The sequence below is a fragment of the Scyliorhinus canicula genome, chromosome 13 (genome assembly GCF_902713615.1).
Source record: "Scyliorhinus canicula chromosome 13, sScyCan1.1, whole genome shotgun sequence".
Taxonomy (NCBI): Eukaryota; Metazoa; Chordata; class Chondrichthyes; order Carcharhiniformes; family Scyliorhinidae; genus Scyliorhinus; species Scyliorhinus canicula.
The window spans coordinates 29,403,183-29,426,079 of record NC_052158.1 but is presented as its reverse complement, the minus strand read 5'-3'; the positions used below and the strand labels follow the sequence as shown (position 1 = coordinate 29,426,079).

The 22,897-nt window shown below is 53.7% G+C and overlaps 1 protein-coding gene across 1 annotated transcript in view; it reads left to right on the top strand.

The window, feature by feature from the left end:
• The first annotated feature begins 4,243 nt into the window (after window positions 1–4,243).
• Window positions 4,244–22,897, top strand: part of LOC119975814 (cytochrome P450 2K1-like) — a 100,367-nt gene continuing 81,713 nt past the window's right edge. Inside the window, exons 1-3 of the mRNA XM_038815687.1 lie at window positions 4,244–4,721; window positions 12,753–12,915; window positions 14,079–14,228. Of these exons, the coding sequence (XP_038671615.1) occupies window positions 4,524–4,721; window positions 12,753–12,915; window positions 14,079–14,228 (511 nt within the window). The 5' untranslated portion in view covers window positions 4,244–4,523. The remainder of the gene's footprint in view (window positions 4,722–12,752; window positions 12,916–14,078; window positions 14,229–22,897) is intronic.

Sequence of the window (22,897 nt, the reverse complement as noted above, 5' to 3'; positions counted from 1 at the left end):
CTGCAGATACCTGAACATGTTCCCCGGGGGAGCCCAAATTTCTCCTCCAACTCCCCCAGGCTCGCAAACCTCCCATCAATAAACAGGTCCCTCAGCTGTCTGATGCCCGCTCTGTGCCAACTCTGAAATCCCCCATCAATGTTCCCCGGGACGAACCTATGGTTCCCCCTTAACGGAGCCTCCATCGAGCCCCCCACTTCTCCCCTATATTGCCTCCACTGCCCCCAAATCTTGAGGGTAGCCGCCACCACCGGACACGTGGTATACCTCGTAGGAGGGAGCGGCCACGGCGCCGTTACCAGGGCCCCCAGGCTTGTATCTCCACAGGATGCCCTCTCCATCCGTTTCCATGCTGCCCCCTCCCCCTCCATTATCCACTTGCGCACCATCGACACATTGGCCGCCCAATAATACCCCGAGAGATTGGGTAACACCAGCCCCCCCCCCCCCCCCCCCCCATCTATCAAAGATACTTTTTAACTATCAAAGTGAAACAAGCTCATTTACAATAAAGTCGTTAAAACTTAATAACTCTTCGAAAGAGAATATAAACCCAAAGAAAGGGGACAGCCAACAGAGCCAGAGCCAGCTCTCACAGTTCGGTACATGGGAAGGATAGGATATAGCAACCGAGTTCACCAGCGAATACATCTCAAGAAGACCATATTTTAAAGAAGATTGATTGTCAAGGTGGGCCTGAAGGTCCCTTCAACCAACAGGAAGGATCCAGAAGCAAGATCTTTTTACCTTTCTGTTAAGAAAGTATTTACAGCTTTAAAAAAAATTATAATAATAAAATAACTTAAAAGTTTTAACCTGAAACGGTGGTTATTAACCTACTTTACTTACTTAACAACGCAGGACCCAGGACATCGATGCTACTAAGGGGTAAGTAGGTAAAATTCTACTTTTGTGAAGGTATGGGTTATACCGGGGAATAACTTGAAAATATAGTTTGACCTGAATAGCACCCACTGAAGCCTGCATCGGAGTCAGGGAGTGAGAATCTCTGTTCACCATTTAGAATATCGACCCTTTTTAGTATAGGGGGAATTCTAAGAATAGTGGTGAGTTTTAACTTCAAAGGGTGCTGGTTGGGGGTTTCCTACAGGCTTCCCAACAGCTAGCGGGAGATAGAGGAGCAGATAGGTAGACAGATTTTGGAAAAGAGTAAAAACAACAGGGTTGTCGTGATGGGAGACTTCAACTTTCCCAATATTGACTGGGACTCACTTAGGGCTAAGGGCTTTGATGGGGCAGAGTTTGTAAGGAGCATTCAGGAGGGCTTCTTAAAATAATATGTAGACAGCCCAACTAGGGAAGGGGCTGTCCTGGACCTGGTATTGGGGAATGAGCCCGGCCAGGTGGTAGAAGTTTCAGTAAGGGAGCATTTCGGGAACAGTGACCACAATTCAGTAAGTTTTAAAGTGCTGGTGGACAAGGGTAAGAGTGGTCCTACTGTGAATATGCTAAATTGGGGGAAGGCGAATTATAACAATATTAGGCGGGAACTGAAGAACCTAGATTGGGGGCAGATAGAACATAGAACAGTACAGCACAGAACAGGCCCTTCGGCCCTCGATGTTGTGCCGAGCAATGATCACCCTACTCAAACCCACGTTTGATGTTTGAGGGTAAATCAACATCTGACATGTGGGAGGCTTTCAAGTGTCAGTTGAAAGGAATTCAGGACCGGCATGTTCCTGTGAGGAAGAAGGATAAATATTGCAAATTTTGGGAACCTTGGATAACGAGACATATTCTAGGCCTCGTCAAAAGGAAAAAGGAGGCATTGTCAGGGCTAGAAGGCTGGGAACAGACAAAAGTAGGAAGTAGGAAGTAACTTAATAAGGAGTCAGGAGGGCTAGAGGAGTCATGAAAAGTCATTGGCAAATAGGGTTAATGAAAATCCCAAGGCTTTTTACATGTCCATGAAAGCAAGAGGGTAGCCAGGGAAAGGGTTGGCCCACTGAAGGATAGGCAAGAAAATCTGTGTGTGGAGCCAGAGGAAATGGGCGAGGTCCAAAATGGATACTTTGCATCAGTATTCACCAAGGAATTGGTGGATGTTGAGTCTGGAGAAGGGTGTGTAGATAGTATGGGTCACATCGAGATCCAAAAAGACGAGGTGTTGGGCGTCTTCAAAAATATTAAGGTAGATAAGTCCTCAGGGTCTGATGGGATCTACCCCAGAATACTGAAGGAGGCTCGAGAGGAAATTGCTGAGGCCTTGACAGAAATCTTTGGATCCTCACTGTCTTCGGGTGATGTCCCGGAGGACTGGAGAATAGCCAATGTTGTTCCTTTATTTAAGAAGGGTAGCAAGGATAATCAAGGGAACTACAGGCCGGTAAGCCTTACGTCAGTGTAGGGAAATTACTGGAGAGAATTCTTCGGGACAGGATGCCCTCCCATTTGGAAGCAAATGGACGTATTAGTGCGAGGCAGCATGGTTTTGTGAAGGGGAGGTTGTGTCTCACTAACTTGACAGAGTTTTTCGAAGAAGTCACAAAGATCATTGATGCAAGTAGGGCAGTGGATGTTGTCCATATGGACTTCAGTAAGGCCTTTGACAAGGTCCCTCATGGTAGACTGCTGCAAAAGGTGAAGTCACACAGGATCAGGGGTGAGCTGGCAAGGTGGATACAGAACTGGCTAGGTCATAGAAGGCAGAGAGTAGCAATGGAAGGGTGCTTTTCTGATTGGAGGCTGTGACTAGTGGTGTTCCGCAGGGATCAGTGCTGGGACCTTTGCTTTTCGTAGTATATATAAATTATTTGGAGGAAAATGTAACTGTTCTGATTAGTAGGTTTGCAGATGACACAAAGGTTGGTGGAATTGCGGATAGCGATGAGGACTGTCAGAGGATACAGCAGGATGTAGACCGTTTGGAGACTTGTGCGGAGAGATGGCAGATGGAGTTAATCCGGACAAATGTGAGGTAATGCATTTTGGCAGGTCTAATGCAGGTAGGGAATATACAATGAATGGTAGAATCCTCAAGAGTATTGAATGTCAGAGAGATCTAGGTGTACAGGTCCACAGGTCACTGAAAGGGGCAACACAGGTGGAGAAGGTAGTCAAGAAGGCATACGGCATGCTTGCCTTCATTGACCGGGGCATTGAGTATAAGAATTGGCAAGTCATGTTGCAGCTGTACAGAACCTTAGTTAGGCCACACTTGGAGTATAATGTTCAATTCTGGTCGCCACACTACCAGAACGATATGGAGGCTTTAGCGAGGGTGCAGAAGAGATTTACAAGGATGTTGCCTGGTATGGAGGGCATTAGCTATGAGGAGCGGTTGAATAAACTCGGTTTGTTCTCACTGGAACGACGGAGGTTGAGGGGTGACCTGATAGAGGTCTACAAAATTATAAGGGGCATAGACAGAGTGGATAGTCAGAGGCTTTTTCCCAGGGTAGAGGCGTCAATTACTAGGGGGCATAGGTTTAAGGTGCGAGGAGCAAGGTTGAGAGTAGATGTCCAAGGCATGTTTTTTACACAGAGGGTAGTGGGTGCCTAGAACTCGCTGCCGGAGGAGGTGGTAGAAGCAGACATGACAGTGACATTTAAGGGGCATCTTGACAAATACATGAATAGGATGGGAATAGAGGGATACGGACCCAGGAAGTGTAGAAGATTGTAGTTTAGTCGGGCAGTATGGTCAGCACAGGCTTGGAGGGCCGAAGGGCCTGTTCCTGTGCTGTACTTTTCTTTGTTCGGAGGTAGAGAATCGCAGGTGGGCCCACTAATGATATACAAATGTTGCAACTACATGCATTGTGCATCACATTGACGCCATTTTAGAGGTGCGGCATCGCGATTCAGCATCAAACCAGCACTGGCTGCGATTTCGGCGTTGGGAGCTATTCTCCGCCTGATCGTACATGCCGGTTTAACCGACAGCTAAAGGAGATTCCTGCCCGGCCTTGCTGACAGTGCAGCACTCCCTTAGTAAGGCACCAAAGCATTCTGGGCACGAGTGGGACATGAACCAGGAACTTTGCCATTCTGAGGTGCAGCGACAGAAAAAGGGTCAACCTGCAGCTTTAGATCCAGTCTAAATTGTGGGTCCGGATCCAAAATGCATTCTCTATTTCTCTCTGTCCCAATGGACTCTGCTGGGCCTCACAGCCTCACTCCCAGGGGAATGCAGTCCAGCACGTCACAGTTTCCCTGTTGAAGGTCAAACGCTGTCAAATATCGTAAACTGAAAGGTCAGAGTCCTGTGCAACAATCTTCAGTTAAAGTTTAACTGGTCTGGACAGATAAGGTGTGGATTAAAATCCCTCTGCTCGACGAAGAAGGAATTTGAGGCGGATTCTTCAAGCCTATTACGAAGGGGGAAGGGACTGAAGGACCATCCCAGATGATAAGATAAGGAAAGAAGTTGCTCCATTGCTGGGTGGTTCCCCAGAAAGCAGCACCCTTATTTCCCAGTTTTACTGGTGTTCCATTTTAAAGTACACAAGACCAGTTCAGAGCAGGATTCTCATTTCCCTGTTTCTGGTTTGCACACGATGTCTGCCTCCAGTATCTGTCCCATAGATGACACCTTGGGCCTACTGGCCTTGACGCTGCTCCTTGTCCTGCTGGTTTCCCTTGCACGGCGTAAGGGCGGAGTGGGAGACAAACTCCCTCCCGGACCCAGTCCCCTACCCCTGATTGGCAACCTGCACCAACTGGACCTTAAGAGGCTGCACTGGTCTCTCATGCAGGTTAGTGAGAATCTTTCACTGAGGACTGTGGGGCACCGGGCATTTACCAGTTACACATCCCAAGGAGATGTGCTGGGGGTGGCAGTCTGGACAGATAAGGTGGGGGGGGAGGGCTCCGGAATAAGGAAAGGACAGACCTTGAGAAGAAGCAGGGGTGAAATTCTCCGCACCCGCGGAAAGTCGTAAAACCGTCGTAAAAATCGGGAGCGTTTTACGACGGTCGCGAAGGCTTCATTTCCCGACGGATTCACTTCCTCGAAATGGGCTAGTAGCGCGGCCGCGTCAATTACGTGCGTGATGACGACGGAACACGGCGACGACACGATCACGCCCACGTGACGCCGCCCGACGCCGTAAAAAGGCGCGGGCGACCACAGAATCTGTCGGGCAGGATGTTGGAGCCGAGGAGAGCTGCTCCTCGCTTTGTTGATGCTGACGTCGAGGCGCTGCTCGATGCCGTGGAGCAGAGGAGGGGCATCATCCGCCCATGGAGAGGGCATCGCCAACCTGCCAGCGCGGTACGCCAGGCCTGGCGTGACGTGGCTGCTGCCGTCAGTGCTGTGGGGCAGACCCCTCGCTCAGCTGAGCAATGTAGGAAGAAGCTACATGACCTCACCAGGTCTGCCAGGGTAAGTGCCATGAGGGTGCCCCCTAGTCACAACCATCCCTCCCCCTTAACTTCAGCCCCCCCCCCCCCCACCCCCCCCCCGGCACGGGAGGGGGGGGAGAGGGATTGGGGCAGAGTTATTTGAGGATGGTTCACAAAGTTGTCGCAGACCCAGCGCTCTGGCCCCGAGGAGAGATGCAATCGTCTTATGACAACTTGCCCCCCCCCAAACTGTGCCAGTATCTGAACGGACTGCTGATACCTACCGTTTTGTAATGATCTACCTATGTTCGCTCCCCCAACAGGCCAAGACCGCTCACAACCACCGTGAGCGGCACAAGACTGGAGGGGGTTCGCCCAACCTGCACCCCCTCAGCACCTTTGAACAGAGGGCCCTGGACCTTGTTGGGGGGTCTGCCAGCCGCGATATCGCGCTATGCAAGGTTGGCGGAACTGCAGCAAGTGAGACAACCCTCCCTGACAAACACTCACCCCTCCCCCATCCTCTGTCCCTTCACAAACCCTGCCCACTGGGACACCTCCCCCATCCTCTGTCCCTTCACACACCCTGCCCACTGGGACACCTCCCCCATCCTCTGTCCCTTCACACACCCTGCCCACTGGGACCATCCAGCGGCCTGCCGAGCAAATCGAAATAACCCGTCTCATTCTCTTCCCTAGGACGTGATGCCGAACGACCAGGGCCGTCTGCCTCCAGACGGACACAGGAATCTGCCGCCACCTCACCAAGGGCCTCACAACAGAGGGTGCCCGATCAGCGGGCAGCCCCATCCGCCCCAACCCAATCTGCGGACCAGGACGCACAGAGGGTTCGAAGTCCACTACCACCAGAAATAGCCAGGGACAACCCTCCTGTCGCTGAGCAGCCCCACACCCTGGAGGAGGCCCTAAACATTGAGAGCGTCGGGCTTGCGGCACTGCTTTCTCCCACCACATCCATCATCCCAGAGACACACACCCCGGCGGGCCTATTTAGTGATGAGTCTCCTGGGGCACAGTCTGGTTGGCACATCACAGCTGAGCAGGTACAGCAGGTGGAGGTCGGAGCAACAGAGGGCCCGGACTCACGGAGGCCAGACCAGGCCCAGGATGCAGCTGGCTCCCAGACGTTTTCTGAGTTCCTGGAGTTTATCAACCCACCCGCACAGCCGATGCCTCAGGAAACCCAGGGAAACAATGGCGGGAGGAGGGCTGCCTTCCTGGCTCTGCAGACGCTGTTAGAGGAGTCGAACTGCGTCCAAGAGCAGGGAGTGGTGCCGCTCATGGCAGAGACCCAGTCCGACACCGCACGGGTGGCATCCGCGGTGGAGGCAATGGGTGAAACGGTTTCGGCCATGGGTCAGGTTATGCAAGGCGTTGGGGTTAGTGTGCACGCGTCATCCTCGGCCCTGGACAGGGTTGCCCTCTCACAGGCAGCAATGTACCAGAGCCAAAACGACATTGCCGGCGCCATGCGGGCCATGGCCGAGTCTCAGCACGCCATGGCACAGTCCCAGCAGTCGGTAGCACAGTCCCAGCAGTCGGTCGCGGAGACAATCAACCGCCTGACACATGTGCTGGATGGTGTCGTGCACACACAGGTTGAGGTCGCACAGTCCCTGGTGGGAATGTCTAACTCCCTGGCCTCCGTCTCTGCAAACCTTTGGATCCTGGTGGATACCGTTGCAGGCCTCCAGGACTGGCAGCACCAGGTGTCGGTGGTGCGACGGGGCACCTCCCCGCTCGCACCTCTGTCCCAAAGTGAGGCCCGGGGGCCACCGGGCTCCCCGAGGGAGGAGGAGGTTTCGGGTCCCGTCCCATTAACTCCATCACGGGACGTCCCGGAATTCTCGGCCTCCCCCCGTCCCATCCCTGGTGCATCGGGTGGGCAGCAGGCAGAGCAGGGTGGCACAATGTCACCCGAGACGCCCGCAGAGCAGCCTGGCCCATCAAGGCCGGGTCGCCCCAGGAAACGCTTAGCCAAGGAGAAACGAGTCGAGGGGGGCGATTCGCAGCAATCCTCCTCCACTCCTGCTGTATCATCTGGGGAGTCACTTAGACGTAGTGGTAGGGCCCGTAAGGCAACTAAGATAGACACTGAGTAAGTTGGCACGGGTGAAGGGCACAGTTTAGTTGTAGGGGCTAGGGCACCTGTAAATAATTGGTAATATTAAACGCACTGTTCCACCTTACTTGTAATACCGTGTGATTGTTCCACAGCCACAGGAATCGTGATGGTGACCGAGTGTCGCTGGGGGTGACGGGTGGTGAAACCTCGGTGCTGGGTGTGCAGTCCCTGCCCCTACCCCCTCCCACAGCTAGCCCACGCGGGCACGTGATGGAGTGTCAGTGACGAACTCAGCGGCCACCAAGGTGGATGGTTCAGCTATTGCCATGGGTCAGACTCTCTCTAACGATTCTGAGCTCACAGCTCTTCGCAGAGCGGGCTGTCATCATTCCACATGGCACTGATCACACCCGCTGACACAGCCATCAATGTTGTGCCATTCCGTCTGTACCCAGTGATAAGCGTCATGTCGAAGTGAAGCAGTGTACACTGTGGGTGGGGGGGGGGGGGGGGGGTTGTGGTGGTGGCAGTTGTGTGGTGACCCTCTGCATGACTAGCGATGCAGGTGGTGGTTTGGTGTTCAGCGGGGACGTCACATGCGATGCGTGAACCGTGCTGCCACCAGGGCGTCGCGTGCCCGCCGTCCTTGCCGGGTCCGTCGTGCCACCTCCTGGACATGACCAGCACCTGGGTCGTGTCTGCGTTCTGCGCCCGCCACTCCGCCAGCCTCCTCCTCCTCCTCCTCCTCCCTCGCCTCCTCCTCCTCCTCCTCCTCCTCTGTGCTGGCACCACTGCCACTAGCTTCTCCCTCCGCCTCCTGCAGCAGGTCATCTCCCCTCTGCATCGCGATGTTGTGCAGCGCACAGCAGACCACTACAATGCGAGCGACCCTGTCGGCCTGGTACTGCAGGGCCCCTCCGGAGCGGTCCAGGCACCTGAATCTCATCTTCAGGAGGCCAAGGCAGCGCTCCACCACACCCCTGGTTGCTGCATGGGCCTCGTTGTATCGTGTTTCCGCATTGGTCTGAGGCCTCCGTATAGGTGTCATCAGCCAAGACCTCAGCGGATAACCCCTGTCGCCTAGCAACCAGCCCCTCAGCCGGGGGGGATGTCCCTCAAACATCGCAGGGATGAACGACTGCGCCAGTATGTAGGAGTCATGCACACTCCCTGGGAACCTTGCACAGACATTCATGAACCTCATGTGGGGGTCGCATACCACCTGGACATTAATGGAGTATGTCCCCCTTCTGTTTGTGAACACTTCCTTGTCCACAGCAGGCGGGCGCATGGGGACGTGAACACAGTCGATTGACCCCTGAACCCTCGGTATCCCGGCCACACTGGCAAATCCACGGGCTCGTGAGTCTTGACTTGCTTGGTCCTCGGGAAAGGTGATGTAGCGGTCCGCGATGGCATAGAGGGCGTCGGTCACATCCCGGATGCACCTGTGCACCGATGACTGGGAGATCCCGGAGACGTCCCCGCTCGGAGACTGGAAGGAGCCGGTAGCATAGAAGTTCAGAGCGACCGTCACCTTGATGGCAACCGGGATCGCGTGTCCTCCCCCCGTTCCACGTGGGGCGAGGTGCGACAGGAGTTGGCAGATATGTATCACCGTCTGCCTACTCAGCCGGAGTCTTCTCCTGCAGGTGATGTCCGGCATTGTTAGGAAAGAGACCCGGACACGGTACACCCTCGGCTTTGGTCGTCGCCTCTGGCGCCGTGGCTGCACCCTCACTCTCTCCTCTTCCTCTTCCTCCTCCTCCTCCCCCCCCATGCTGCTCGACGACTGGCGACTCCTCGGCCCTTCCCTCTGCTGCTGCAGCTGGCCCTGCAGCCACTGCAGGTTGTGGGTGTGGATGCTGCTGTATCTCCAAATCCAGTAGCGCGGCCCCAACCACTGCGCAGAACATAGCCGTTCTGTTCCCATACATCGTGCTAACCTACAGAAGGATGGTGGGAGGCAGAGAAACGGGACATGTTAGACAGAGGTTAGTCGACACCTCGGCAGCCTCCCATTGCCTCCCCCGTCTCCCCCACTGCCTCCCCCGTCTCCCCCACTGCCTCCCCCGTCGCCCCCCACTGCCTCCCCCGTCGCCCCCACTGCCTCCCCCGTCTCCCCCACTGCCTCCCCCGTCTCCCCCACTGCCTCCCCCGTCGCCCCCCCACTGCCTCCTCGTTCGCCCCCCACTGCCTCCCCCGTCGCCCCCACTCCCCTCGCTCTGGACCCCCTCCCGTTCTCAGGGATGCCTTCCCCGTTGTGGCCAGACTCGAGCGGTGCGCTGAGCGGTGCGCTGAGCGGTGCGCAGAGTGGTGCCCTGACCTCCTCCAAGCTGTCGTCAGCCAGGCCGACTGGTTGACGAATTTAAAAAGCAGGTGTGTTTCACGACGTGCAAACAGGGCGCCATGACGTCGGGACTTCGGCCCATCCGGGCCGGTGAATAGCGGGGGGGCTATCAGTGGCGATTCTGGTTGTGTCAGGGGTGGGAAGGAGGCGTTTGTCGGGAATGGCGACTCCGACATTTTGCGGGAGGGCGTCGGAACAGCGTCGCCGTAAAAATTCCCGACGCCCGCTATTCTCCGACCCGTCGTGAGTCCGGAGAATCGCGCCCCACATCTTTGATGACTTTTAAGTGTGTGGCCTGTAATCTCAGAGTCTGCGATTTGAGACACTAATCTGAGGGACTGCAATTTGAGAGCATGTGATCTGAGAGTCTGTGACCTGAGAGTCTGTGATCAGAGAGTCCGAGATCTGAGAGTCTATGATTTGAGAGTCTGAGATCTGAGAGTCTGGATATGTGCATCTCTGGCTTGGAAGTTTGTGATTCTGGATCCGTGAACTGTGGTTCTGAATCTGTGATCTGTGAGTCTGTGATCTCTTGTCTGAAATTCTGTGATTTAAGTCTGCTGTCTGTGATCTGAGATTTTGTGACCTGAGAGTCTCTCATCAGAGAGTCTATTAGCTGTGAGTTGTGATCAGAGAATCTCTTATTTATGTTCTGAAATGTTATGATCTGTGATCTGAGAGTCTCTGATCTGTGAGCCTGTGATCTGTGGGTCTCTTTTTCTGATCTGAGATTTTGTGATTTGCGAGTCAGTGATCTGAGAGTCTCTGATCTGTGAATCTGTGGTTCCTGATCAGTGATCCGGGAGTCTGTTATGTGTGATCTGAGATTTTGTGATCTTTCTGTCTGTAATCTGTGAGCCTGTGATCTGAGATTCTCTGAGACTGTGATCTGAGATTCTGTGAGTCGGTGATCTGAAATTCTGAGGGTGTGATATCTGGTTCCTAATTGGACTGTCTGAACCAAATGGGAGGAGAAAGAAAATTGCAAAATAATGTCACTTCACAAGGAGTTGGGCAAGGCGAGTGGGCTGGTGAACATTTACTTTAATCAACTACAGGTGTTAAAACTACTTGGTCAAAAAATATCACATGCGGGATTCTCTGTTGGCGAGATCCTCGGCTTTGCCGGCAGTGCACCCACGCAATTTATTATGGCCAATTCACCAAACCTGCACATCTTTGGACTGTGGGAGGAAACCGGAGCACCAGGAGGAAACCCACGCAGACACGGGGAAAACGTGCTGACTCTGCACAGACAGTGACCCAGTGGGGAATCGAACCTGGGATCCTGGAGCTGTGAAGCAACTGTGCTAACCACTGTGCTACTGTGCTGCCCTGCCCTGCAGCACGGTCGCACAGTGTTCATCCAATTAATTACACCAAGGGGAAAAGGCTCCTAACCAGTGATAGTAATATTAAAGCGTCCGGAATTTTTCAGTTATGTAGCTAATTAATTACATTGAGGAGACAGAGATGAAAGAAGAAAGGTTGCGATTAGACAGTGCTTGTCACGGCCACGCTGTCAGTGCTTCACAGCCAATGAAGTGTATACTGTCACTGTTGTAGGAAATCTAGCCGCCAATTTGCACAGCAGGATCCCACTGGCAGCAATGTGATAATCTGATAATCTGATTTATGTGATGTTGATTGAGGGATAAAAATTGAGCTGGACACCAGGGGATAACTCCCCTGCCCTTCAAAAGATCAGAGTGCATCAGAAATGGGAAAAGGGCCTCTCAGTAAACATTCCCGGAGAACCAAGGGGTTTGTTGGCTGGTACCACTGAACTCTAAAGTGTGCATCGCTTCCTGGGCCAGCATTTGTTGACCATTCCGAACTGCCCTTGAACTGAGTGGCTTGTTCAGCCATTACAGAGGGGCAGTTACGTGTCAGCTGCATTGCCGTGTGAATCTGGGGTCATGTGCAAGCCAGACCGGGTAAGGACAGCAGATTTCCTTCCTTAAAGGTTTTTCACGACAAGCAGATCATGGTCATTGCTGGACTTTTAATTCCGGATTTTTATTGAATTCAAATCTAGTAACGGTGGGATTAGAAACCGGGTCCCCGGAACATTATCCCTGGGTCTCTGGATTACTCATCTGGTGACAATACCACCACGCCACTGCCTCTCCAGTACGTTGGAGTCTGGGCGTTAACAGGACGTCACCCAGCAAAATTGTTTGGCTTGCACCGGAGCTGATTTGTGATATTAAGGAGGTTGAGCAGATGGAAGGTGCGACTTAATGCCCAAAAAACAGAGATTTGTTTTGGGAACATACAGCAGGGTGTTTCTTGGGGCCTGCAGCGTCGAGAACCACCCCATTATCAAACTAGACAGTTGTTTTACCCTCAATGAGGAACAGCCTGCCGAGCCCACACTTACCTCATTCACTGTACTGACGAGCTCAGCTCAGCTCATCAGAGCAGGAAGAGCTCAGGGTGCCAGTTTTAAATGCTGCTCCGAACCGTTAACCCCCCCTCAGACTCCCCACTGAGGCCTCAGTACCCCTCAGTGCCCCAATGCGTCTCTCGGGAGTCCTCGGGACCCCTTACCCCACCTCTCAAAGGCAGGACACCCCAGACCTGATACCTGGCAACCTGTCGCCTGGGGACCGTGCCAGCCTGGCATCCTGATGTTACCCCTGCCAGCTTGTCAGTGCCACCCAGACACCCTGGACAGCAAATCCAGTGCCCCTAGGTGCCCGAGTGACAGCGGGAGCACCAAGGTACCAGCCTGCGCAGAGCCCAACCAGCCGAGGGCCTCCAATGGCCCAGGAGGCCCTTTGATCACACCCGGAATCCAATATTTTTTGGGGCGATCCCGTGTTACGGCTGTTATGAATCAACGATGATTCTGAGGCGTTAACTTTCACTAGATTGAGGGGCTGGGCTTTGAGGCTCAATCAGTTGTTAGTTTCCTCTGTTTTTCCCATAACTCATTCTTCACTGTCGCTCACAAGAAAGAAAAATTCAACCTAATTAAAGCTCTCTCTCTCTCTCCTTTAGCTCTCAGAGAAATACGGAAGTGTATTTTCAGTGGCGATTGGGCCACAGAAGGCAGTGGTGCTGGCGGGCTATGACACGGTGAAAGATGCTCTTGTGGACCACGCTGATCAATTCGCCGGGAGGGCACACATTCCGATCTTTGACGAATATTCGTCCCGACGTGGTAATTGACATTTGTGTAATGATATGTATATCGGTACGCCAGTGAAGGATTAATTATTACATCTCAGTGTAATTAAACACTAGTGGGCACCACCAGTTCCCAGTATGAATATCAGACCTCAGGGAATGTTGGGTAGTTTGCAAAGGAGAAGTATTGATCACAGCACAAGGAGTAGTTTAGATCAGAGAGAGAGATAACACGAGGTCATCATTAGTTAATACTAGATTATAGATTACTGTTTGACAGATTCAACCTTACTTTATTTGTAGTTATAGCTCAGTAGTGTGTATGAACTTTATTTGATTAATCGTTATTTAATAAATTAGTTTTGCTTCAATCTAAAGATTGGTGGTTTCTTTATCATCAGCTCATCAGACCGTTCTGGATCACAAGGCAAAGAATAACAACATATTACCACAAACTGTAATATAACAATTTGAACCTGTGTTTTTCTTGCGTTGTTTCCTCGGCTCAATCAGTTTGTCGCACCGCAGATATCAGACTGGGGTGGAATACTGCAGAATTGAGCTGTGGCTCATTGACCACCTTCTCTCTCAGCTCGTCCCCACCGCAGCCCCCGTCCCCACCCTCACCCCAAGAATTTAGCTGGGGTAGGGGGGATGGAAGGGTAACCTAAAATATGCCAGGTGGGTATCCCAGCACCTTCCTGCACACCCCTACCTGGTCTTCATAACACAGGAGGTGTGGTTGGGGCACCTCCTGGCGTGCTAGCCCTTTGACCTATTGAGGCCTGTAATTAGCCAATTATTGTCCAATTAAGGCCAATTCAAACTGCCTCCAGTGACCATTGGACAGTGATGGGGAGGGGAGAGAAGAGAAGGCCTTGTTCTTAACATAACTGGTTAAAAGGTGGGAACGGATGGGGAGAGGGTGTTCCACCGCATTGGGGGCACACACTCCCTCCCATCCAAGGTGTTACTCTGCCACTCGATCATTTGGACATTCTGAATTCTCCCTCAGTGTACCTGAACAGGTGCCGGAATGTGGCGACTAGGAGCTTTTCACAGTAACTTCATTGCCTGTGAACGTCAGCCTACTTGTGACAATAAGATTATTATTATTACATGAACTAAAATGATTTCCATTTACATACACTCCCACTCTATGTAATATTTGATCAGCTGCTGTTGTGCCACTCCTAGGTATTATATTCAGTGACGGGAAGCAATGGCAGGACACACGAAGGTTTGCGATATCAAAACTCCGTGACTTTGGGATGGGCAAGAAATCCATTGAAGACAAGATTACTGAAGAGGTCAACTTACTTGTGAACATCCTTGAGAGCTATAAAGGTGAGCACTTTGTGTGTCAGGCTCGTGAAGTGTTGCAATGAATTATTCATTTGGAATTCTCATCTAGGGGTGGCATGGTGGCACAGTGGTTAGCACTGCTACCTGTGGCGCTGAGGACCCGGGTTCAATACTGGCCCCGGGTCACTGTGTGTGGTTTGCATGTTCTCCCCATGTCCGTGTGGGTTTCACCCCCACAACCCAATGAAGTGCAGTTTAGGTGGATTGGCCAGACTATATTACCCCTTAATTGGAAAAAAAGAATTGGGTGCTCTAAATTTCAGGGGAAAAAAAGAAATTCTCATCTGCACAAATGAGTCTCACTGGAATTATAGACGTCGTTCAGCCCATCGAGTGTGCACTGGCTCCTGGAAAGAACGCCTTACCCAAGCCCACACCTCCACCCTATCCCCATAACCCAGTAACCCCACCCAACACTAAGGGCAATTTCTGACACTAAGGGTAATTTAGCATGCCCAATCCACCTAACCTGCACGTCTTTGGACTGTGGTAGGAAACCGCAGCACCCTGAGGAAACCCACGCAGACACGGGGAGAACGTGCAGACAACACACAGACAGTGACCCAAGCCGGGAATCGAACCTGGGACCCTGGCGCTGTGAAGCAATTGTTACTCACCACTATGCCACCGTGCTGCCTGAATGAACAGAACTTCCTCAAACTGCATTGAGACAGTTAAATGGGTGCAGTCAAACTTTAAAAAAAAATATATTTCTTAAGGCATTCATAAATAAACATCAAACAAAACCACAACCTGGATGAAAAAATATAACCAACATGTAACAAGCAGGAGAACAAAGCACAACTCAATAAATTGCCAACAACCGCACCCCACCTTCCCTCCCATACCCCCCCACGCTCCCTCCCATATCCCCTACCCTCCCTCCTATACCCCACATCCTCCCTCCCATACCCCACACCCTCCCTTGCCCCCCACCCTCCCTCCCATAACCCCCACCCTCCCTCCTATACCGCCCCCACCCTCCCTCCCATACCCCCAGACGTCAGCCTCTCTCGCCCCCTGGACTCCCGGGTCACCCTCCTCAAGGCTTATTCCCACAATCCAACCTCCAACTGTTCCGGCACCTCCCCTGCAGGAGTCTCTGGCACGGGCCCCAGCACCCCATCCTCCCTTGGAGTGCCCGATGGCCCCCGGGCCTCTCCATGGGATGGGGATGCGAGCGGAGCCATCCCCCAAGGCCCCCCTGCCACCTGGCACTGCCAGTCCTGGAGGCCCACTCTGGTATCGATCAGGGTCTGTACATTAGCTGTCATGGAGCTCAGAGCGTGGGCCATCCCTGCGACGCCGGTCAACACCTGGGCAATTGTGCCGATGCTCTCAGCCATGGCCTGCTGGGACTGGGCTACGGCCTGCTGACACTGGGCCACACTGAGGAGCACCACTGTTATCTGCAGCTGGCTCTGGCACATGACTGCCTGTAAGTGGACAGCTATGTCCTGGGCCACAGCCCCGCCTGCACAGGTAGCCCCGGCTTTGCATAACCTGACCCATGTCTGACACCTTTGCCCCCAGTGACCATCAATTCACTTGAGACACGAGAGGAAGTAAACTGTGGCTTTAATAGACTTCCAACTGAGCCTGCCTGCGACCAGAAGAACTGAGCTCAGACTCACAAGACCGCAGCACTTTATACTTCCGGTAGTGGGAGGGGCCATGGGCGGAGCCACGGGTGGAGCCCTGTACAAGTTCCTCATCTCCCCTTGTGGACAGAGCCGCGCAACGGCTCACAAACGGACCCCACAGGGACACAATGATACATAGTGTGAATTAAGCATTATACATTCACCACATTCACCCCCTGTAAAAAAATCAAGTCCTAAGCAGGTGATGGGTCTACAGATTGCGCCGGTCCAGTGGCCGAGTCGTCCGCTGGGAACGACGGAGCACTGGGGTTGCAGCCACTTCGGATGGCTGTGTGCTGGCGGGCGGTGTGGATCTGAGGGTAGACTCCGGGGGTGGTTTGTTCAGAGCTTCGTTCCTGACCGGTGCGACGGGCGAAGGGGGCGCAGAAAACCTGTAGGCGTGGGGACTCAGGGCGTGGGGGGGTTCGTGTGGGGTGTAGTGTGAGGGGTACCTCGGCGGTGGTGGTGGTGGTGGTGGATCCTGCAGGCGCCAGGTCCCGGAGGGAAACGGTTTCCTGACGGCCATCGGGGTGTTCTATAAAGGCGTAGTGTGGGTTCAAGTGTAGCAGTAGTATCCTTTCTACTAGTGGGTCCGTCTCATGTGTCCGGACGTGCTTCCGGAGGAGAACCGGGCCCGGTGTCCTCAACCAAGATGGGAGCGAAGTCCCCTTGGTAGTGCCCCAAGGGAAAACAAATAATCGCTCGTGAGGGGTCTGATTAGTGGCCGTACACTGGAGGGACCTAATTGCATGGAGTGCGTCGGGGTGGACCTCCTGCCAGTGGGAGGTCGGGAGATTCCTGGACCATTTGGTCAGTAGGACGGTCTTCCAGACCGTCGCGTTCTCCCTCTCCACCTGCCCTTTCCCCCTGGGGTTATAGCTGGTAGTCCTGCTCGAGGCGATGCCCTTGTCGAGCAAGTACTGACGCAGCTCGTTGCTCATGAAGGATGAACCCCTGTCGCTGTGGACGTAGCTGGGGAAGCCGAACAGGGTGAAGACACTGTGCAGGGCTCTGATGACTGTATGGGAGGTCATATCGGGGCATGGGATAGCAAACGGAAAACGGGAGAATTTGTCTATGACGTTGAGGAAGTACAGATTTTGAATGGGAGGGTGCCTTTGAAATCGATGCTCAGGCGTTCAAAGGGCCGGGAAGCCTTTACCAGGTGGGACTTGTCTGGTCTATAGAAGTGTGGTTTGCACTCCGCGCAGATCGGGCAATCCCTGGTGATGGCTTTTACATCCTCGGTGGAGAAAGGCAGATTTTGAGCTTTGATGTAGTGGGCGAGCCAGGTGACCCCCGGGTGGCAGAGGTCATTGTGGATAGCCTGTAATCGGTTGTCTTGCGCGCTGGCGCATGTGCCTCGGGACAGGGCATCTGGGGGCTCATTGAGCTTCCCTGGCCGACATATGATGTCATAATTATAGGTGGAGAGTTCGATCCTCCACCTCAAGATTTTATCGTTTTTTATTTTGCCCCGTTGCGAGTTGTCGAACATGAAGGCAACCGATCTCTGGTCGGTGATGAGGGTGAACCTCCTACCTGCGAGGTAGTGCCTCCAGTGCCGTACGGCTTCCACAATGGCTTGAGCTTCCTTTTCGACTGAGGAGTGTAGAAGTTCTGAAGCGGAGAGGTTCGGGAGAAGAAAGCTACTGGTCTCCCTGCCTGGTTCAGAGTGGCAGCGAGAGTGACCTCTGAGGCGTCGCTCTCCACTTGAAAGGGGACGGATTCATCCACCGCCCGCATGGCAGCTTTGGCGATGTCCTCCTTGATGCAGTTGAAGGCCTGGCGGGCCTCGGCTGACAGTGGGAAGAGTGTGGCCTTAAATAGTGGGCGGGCTTTGTCCGCATACTGGGGGACCCACTGGGCGTAATAGGAGAAAAATCCAAGGCACCTTTTGATGGCCCTGGAACAGTGAGGGAGAGGGAGTTGTAAGAGGGGTCGCATATGGTCCGTGTCAGGCCCCAGGACTCCGTTTTCCACAACATAGCTGAGGATGGCTAGTCTGGTTGTGCGGAAAACGCATTTCTCCTTATTGTATGTGAGATTGAATTTCTGGGCAGTTTGGAGATTGGTGTTGTGGTCCTGCTGGTCATGGTCGCAGATGGTGACGTTATCCAGATACGGAAACGTGGCCCGCACCATACTGGTCCACCATTTGGTCCATTGCTCATTGGAACACCGAGACCCCATTCATGACGCCAAAGGGAACCCGGAGGAAATGGAAGTGGCGGCCATCTGCCTCGAACGCCATGTAGTGGCTGTCCTCCGGGCGGATTGGGAGCTGGTGGTATGCAGACTTCAGATCCACCGTGGAGAAGATGCGGTACTGGGCGATCTGGTTGACCATGTCTGCAATTCGGGGAAAGGGGTACGTATCCAGGTGCGTGAACCGGTTAATGGTCTGGCTGTAATCAACCACCATCCGGAACTTTTCCCCGGTCTTGACGACCACCACCTGAGCTCTCCAGGGGCTATTACTGGCCTCTATGACTCACTCACGTGGGAGGCGCTGGACTTCGGCTCTGATAAATACCCTGTCCTGCAGGCTGTACCGCCTGCTGTGAGTGGCTACGGGTTTGCAGTTAGCAGTGAGATTAGTGAAGAGTGGAGGGGGGTCGATTTTTAGAGTCGCTAAGCTGCATATAGTGAGAGGGGGTAGGGGTCCACCGAAGCTGAGTGTGAGGCTTCTAAGATTGCAAGAGCTTTTAGATTGCGCAGGTAATCCTCTAGCGACTCTGCGGGGCGCTGGCGGCGGGTAAACTTCATTTACAGGCCGCACATATAGGCGGTCGAGTATAGCGAGGGCTTCGGTGTACTACGCATGTACTACTACGCGTGTACTACTATGCAACTACGCATCTCTAGTTGCGTAGAGATGCGATGGCTCACCCTTGCATGCAGGAGACTGAGTTTCTGCTCTTCAGTAGGCCTTGAAGCACCGAAGCCAGTGTAGAAAGATTTCCTTCGCTGCGGGTCGAGTTCTAGTTTGAGGGCTGATTGAATGGTGATTTTTTTAAGTCTATTAAATTGATGTGACCATCAATTCACTCAAGACACGAGAGGAAGTAAACTGTGGCTTTAATAGACTTACAACTGAGACTGCCTGCGACCAGAAGAACTAAGGGCAGACTCAAAAGACCGCAGCACTTTATACTTCCAGTAGTGGGAGGGGCCATGGGAGTAGCCATGGGCGGAGCCAAGGGTGGGGCCCTGTACAAGCTCCTCATCTCCCCCTGTGAGCAGAGCCGCGCAATGGCTCACAGACGGAGCCCACAGGGACACAATGATACATAGGGTGAATTAAGCATTATACATTCACCACAGCCTCCACCTTGGACAAGGACACCCGTGCGGTTTCAGCCTGGGTAGCACGCATGACCACCGCCGCTCCCTGCTCCTGCAGGTGATTGGATACCTCCACCTGCGTCTGCAGGTGCTGGAAGCCGGCCATCATCCCCTCCTGTAGTCGCTGGATCTCTGACTGCACCGGAACTATGGGTGAGAGTGGAATTTCCAGGAACCCGGGACCCGTCTGGGCGGAAGCTGGATGTTGTTGACGGACTGCCCTCCGACCGTCCGGCCCCTCGGCTGCTCCTACCTCCACCTGCTGTGCCGGAACAGCTGTGTGGTGCGCACCAGTAAGTGTACCAGAAGCCTCCTCAATAAAGAGCAGCTGAGGTGATAGTCTCCTAGATGGTGGAGGGTGCAGGAGACAGCAGTGGCGCAAAGTCTATGTCCTGATTGGACCTGTGGTCCGGGGTCCCCTGTGTCGTGGTGTGCTGTGTGTCCGTCTCCTGTGTCGTGGTGTGCTATGTGTCTGTCCCCTGTGTTTCTGTGTCGTGGTGTGCTGTGTGTCCGTCTCCTGTGTCGTGGTGTGCTATGTGTCTGTCCCCTGTGTTTCTGTGTCGTGGTGTGCTGTGTGTCCGTCTCCTGTGTCGTGGTGTGCTATGTGTCTGTCCCCTGTGTTTCCATCCCCTGGGTCGTGGTTTCCTGGCTCGACTCGGCAGGATGGCTGTTGTTACGGCTGCCCTTCCCGTCGATGTTTGGGGGGCACTGGCCCTGGCCCTGGCTAGGGGCGGTAGATGCCGTGACCATCGCCGGCTGGTCCTCCAAGACATAAGACAGCATGTATGGTTAGACAGACGGATGGGGGTGAGGCATCAAGTGGTGAGGGGGTGTGGTGAGGGGGGTAGGGATGAGGGGGTCAGGTGAGGGGGATGGCGTGAGGGGATGGTGTGCGCGTGTGGTGTGCGCGTGTGGTGTGAGGGTGGTGTGAGGGGGTGGGGTAGGGGGTGCTGTGAGGGGGTGGTGTGAGAGAGGTGGTATGAGGGGGGTGGGGTGAGGGGGTGCTGTGAGGGAGGTGTTGTGAGGGGGTGGTGTGAGGGGGTGGGGTGAGGGGGTGGTGTGAGGGGGTGGGGTGAGGTGGTGGGGTGAGGGGAGTGGGATGAGGGGGTGGGGTGGGAAAACATGTGCTGTAATGGGAAGCATACACGCAGGGGGTTCTCACTTGGTGGCACGCCTCCGACCTTAGCATTGGTAACCTCCTGCACCTCCGGCGCGCCAACAATGTCCAGCGCTCTCTGTTCAGGCACAGTTAGGGGACTCAGTTCTGGTGGTTCCTCCTATTGTCTTCACCCGCTCCCGGCGGTTATGCACAGACTTTTTCTGAGGGTGGGGGGGAAACACAAACAGCAGCAGTGTTAGACCGTCCGACGCATGCAACCGGTCATGATATGCAAACATGCAGCTCATGAACATGTAGAATAGGACGCGACTAATGAGAAGTCAGGACACTCAGGGGTGATATCTCACTATAAAAGGGATGAGGCACTCACACCCCGCCTCTTTCCACAGACCAACATCTACAGAGTGAGACAGGGTGTACCCTCAGCATCACACCCCAGCATGTGGCTTAGAGCAAGGCTGGTTCAGTTAGACTGAGTTATTACATTTAGATTAGCAGAGAGTCAAACTCATTGAGAAATGTGCTAATAGTTCAATAAAACATATTGAACTCACTTCAAAGTCTGGAGCATCTTTTACTCAAAACTCCATCAAGTGGCAGCTTGTGTTATTCCAAATTACAGAACACAACACAGCCCGGGTGGGGGGTGTGGGGGGGGGGGGGGGGGGGGGGGGGGAGTCACATGTGTGTAGAGGGTGGGGGGGTTGGTACCAGTGGCTCAGTGTTGAGTACTCACCCTGGCTGCCCTGAGGAGGTCAGACAGCTTCTTTCGGCAATTGTCTGCAGTCCGGGCCACACCACTGATGGCGGCTGCCACCTCTGCCCAGGCACGCCGAACAATGGCGCCGGCTGTCCTGCATCCCGGCCCGAGGTATAACACCAGCCTCCTCTCTTCCATCATGTTCAGGAGAGTGCCCAGCTTGCCGTCCCTAAATCACGGGGCCTGTCGTCTGGCGGCCATCTTGCCTGCAACGCTGAGTGTGGGGGGGAGAATGTAAATCAGCAATCAATGACACAACCCGAGTATCGGCGGCCGCTCCCTTGGTCGTTTCCCGTCGTGCCCGTGCTAACTCCTTGTGGGCCTTTTAATTGCTCCTCCTGGAGGCCCGATGACGTGTCATGAAACTCCATCGTTTTCACGACGGCGTCAACACTTAGCCTCATTATTGGAGAATCCAGCCCCAAATCTCCAAACCTCTCAATCCCCACCCACTGCCAACCCTGAAAACCCCCATCCAGTTCCACCGGAACGAACATGTGGCTGCCACGGATCAGGGCCCAAACTGAGGCCCCCTGAAGCCTCATGTGCTGTCTCCACACCCTCAGGGCTGCCATTACTTCCGGACTTGTGGAGCATCTGACCAGAGGGAACAGCAGAGGCAGCATCAAAAGCACTCCCAAACTAGTACCCTTACAAGAGGCTGCCTCCATCCATTCTCAAACCGACCCCTTCCCCACTACCCACTTTCTTACCATGGCTATATTTACCGCCCAATAATAATTTATCAAATTTGGCAGGCCATCGCCCATGCTCCGACAACGCTTTCTTTTCCGAGGGGCCTTCCCCACGCAGACATATCCCAACATCAATATTATCCATCTTGAAAAAGGCCTTGGAGATAAAAATTGGGAGGTTCTGGAATACAAACAAAAACCTCGGGCGCACAGTCATCCTTAGACTGCACCAACTCCGCCAATGACAACAGAAGCACATCCCACCTTTTCAATTTGCCCCTTATTTCCTCCACCAACTGAGTCAGATTCAACTTGTGTAGTTGCTCCCACCCCCGCACCACCTTAAACGACAACTTGCCCAATCTCCTCTTCTGTCCCCTCGCCTGAATCGGAAAGACTTCATTCTTCCACATGTTTAGTTGAAAACCAACCGAATTTCACCAAAATGTCCATGACATCCCCGATGCTTTCCACTGTGTCCGATATATACATCAGCAGGTCGTATGCATGTAGGGACACCTTGTGCTTTTCAGGATGGCACTGTGGCGCCGTGGTTAGCACTGCTGCCGATGGCGCCAAGGAGACGGGTTCGATCCTGGCCCCGGGTCACTGCCTGTGTGGAGTTTGCACATTCGCCAGTTAAGTTGGTGCAGTCAAACTTTTATCTTGTCGCTGGATTTGTCGGCCTCTGCAGGATCCCTACAGGTCCCGGCAAAGGAATATTTTTAAGGCAGAAGAAGTTTCGATTGCGCATGATTACGGCCCCGTGAGAAGAGGTAGAAAATGGCTTCCCCGGACTACCGCTCCAGGTCTGACTGTTACAGAGGGTAGAGAGAGTTTATGATGCTGGCCGTATTATCTGAATACTGAAATTTTCCATCCACTCCCGCCAGCAGGATCTCCTGGTCCTGCCGACAGCAACCCCCCACCCCCGCTGCAACCGCCCCCCCACCCCCATCTTCCCCCCCCCACATCCCCCGCCCTTCCAAGTGAACATGAACTCCTCAGCGGCAGAGGGCACAACCAACGGGTCAACTCATTGAAGGATTTCTGATTTTGTTTATCGTCATGTGTACCGAGGTACA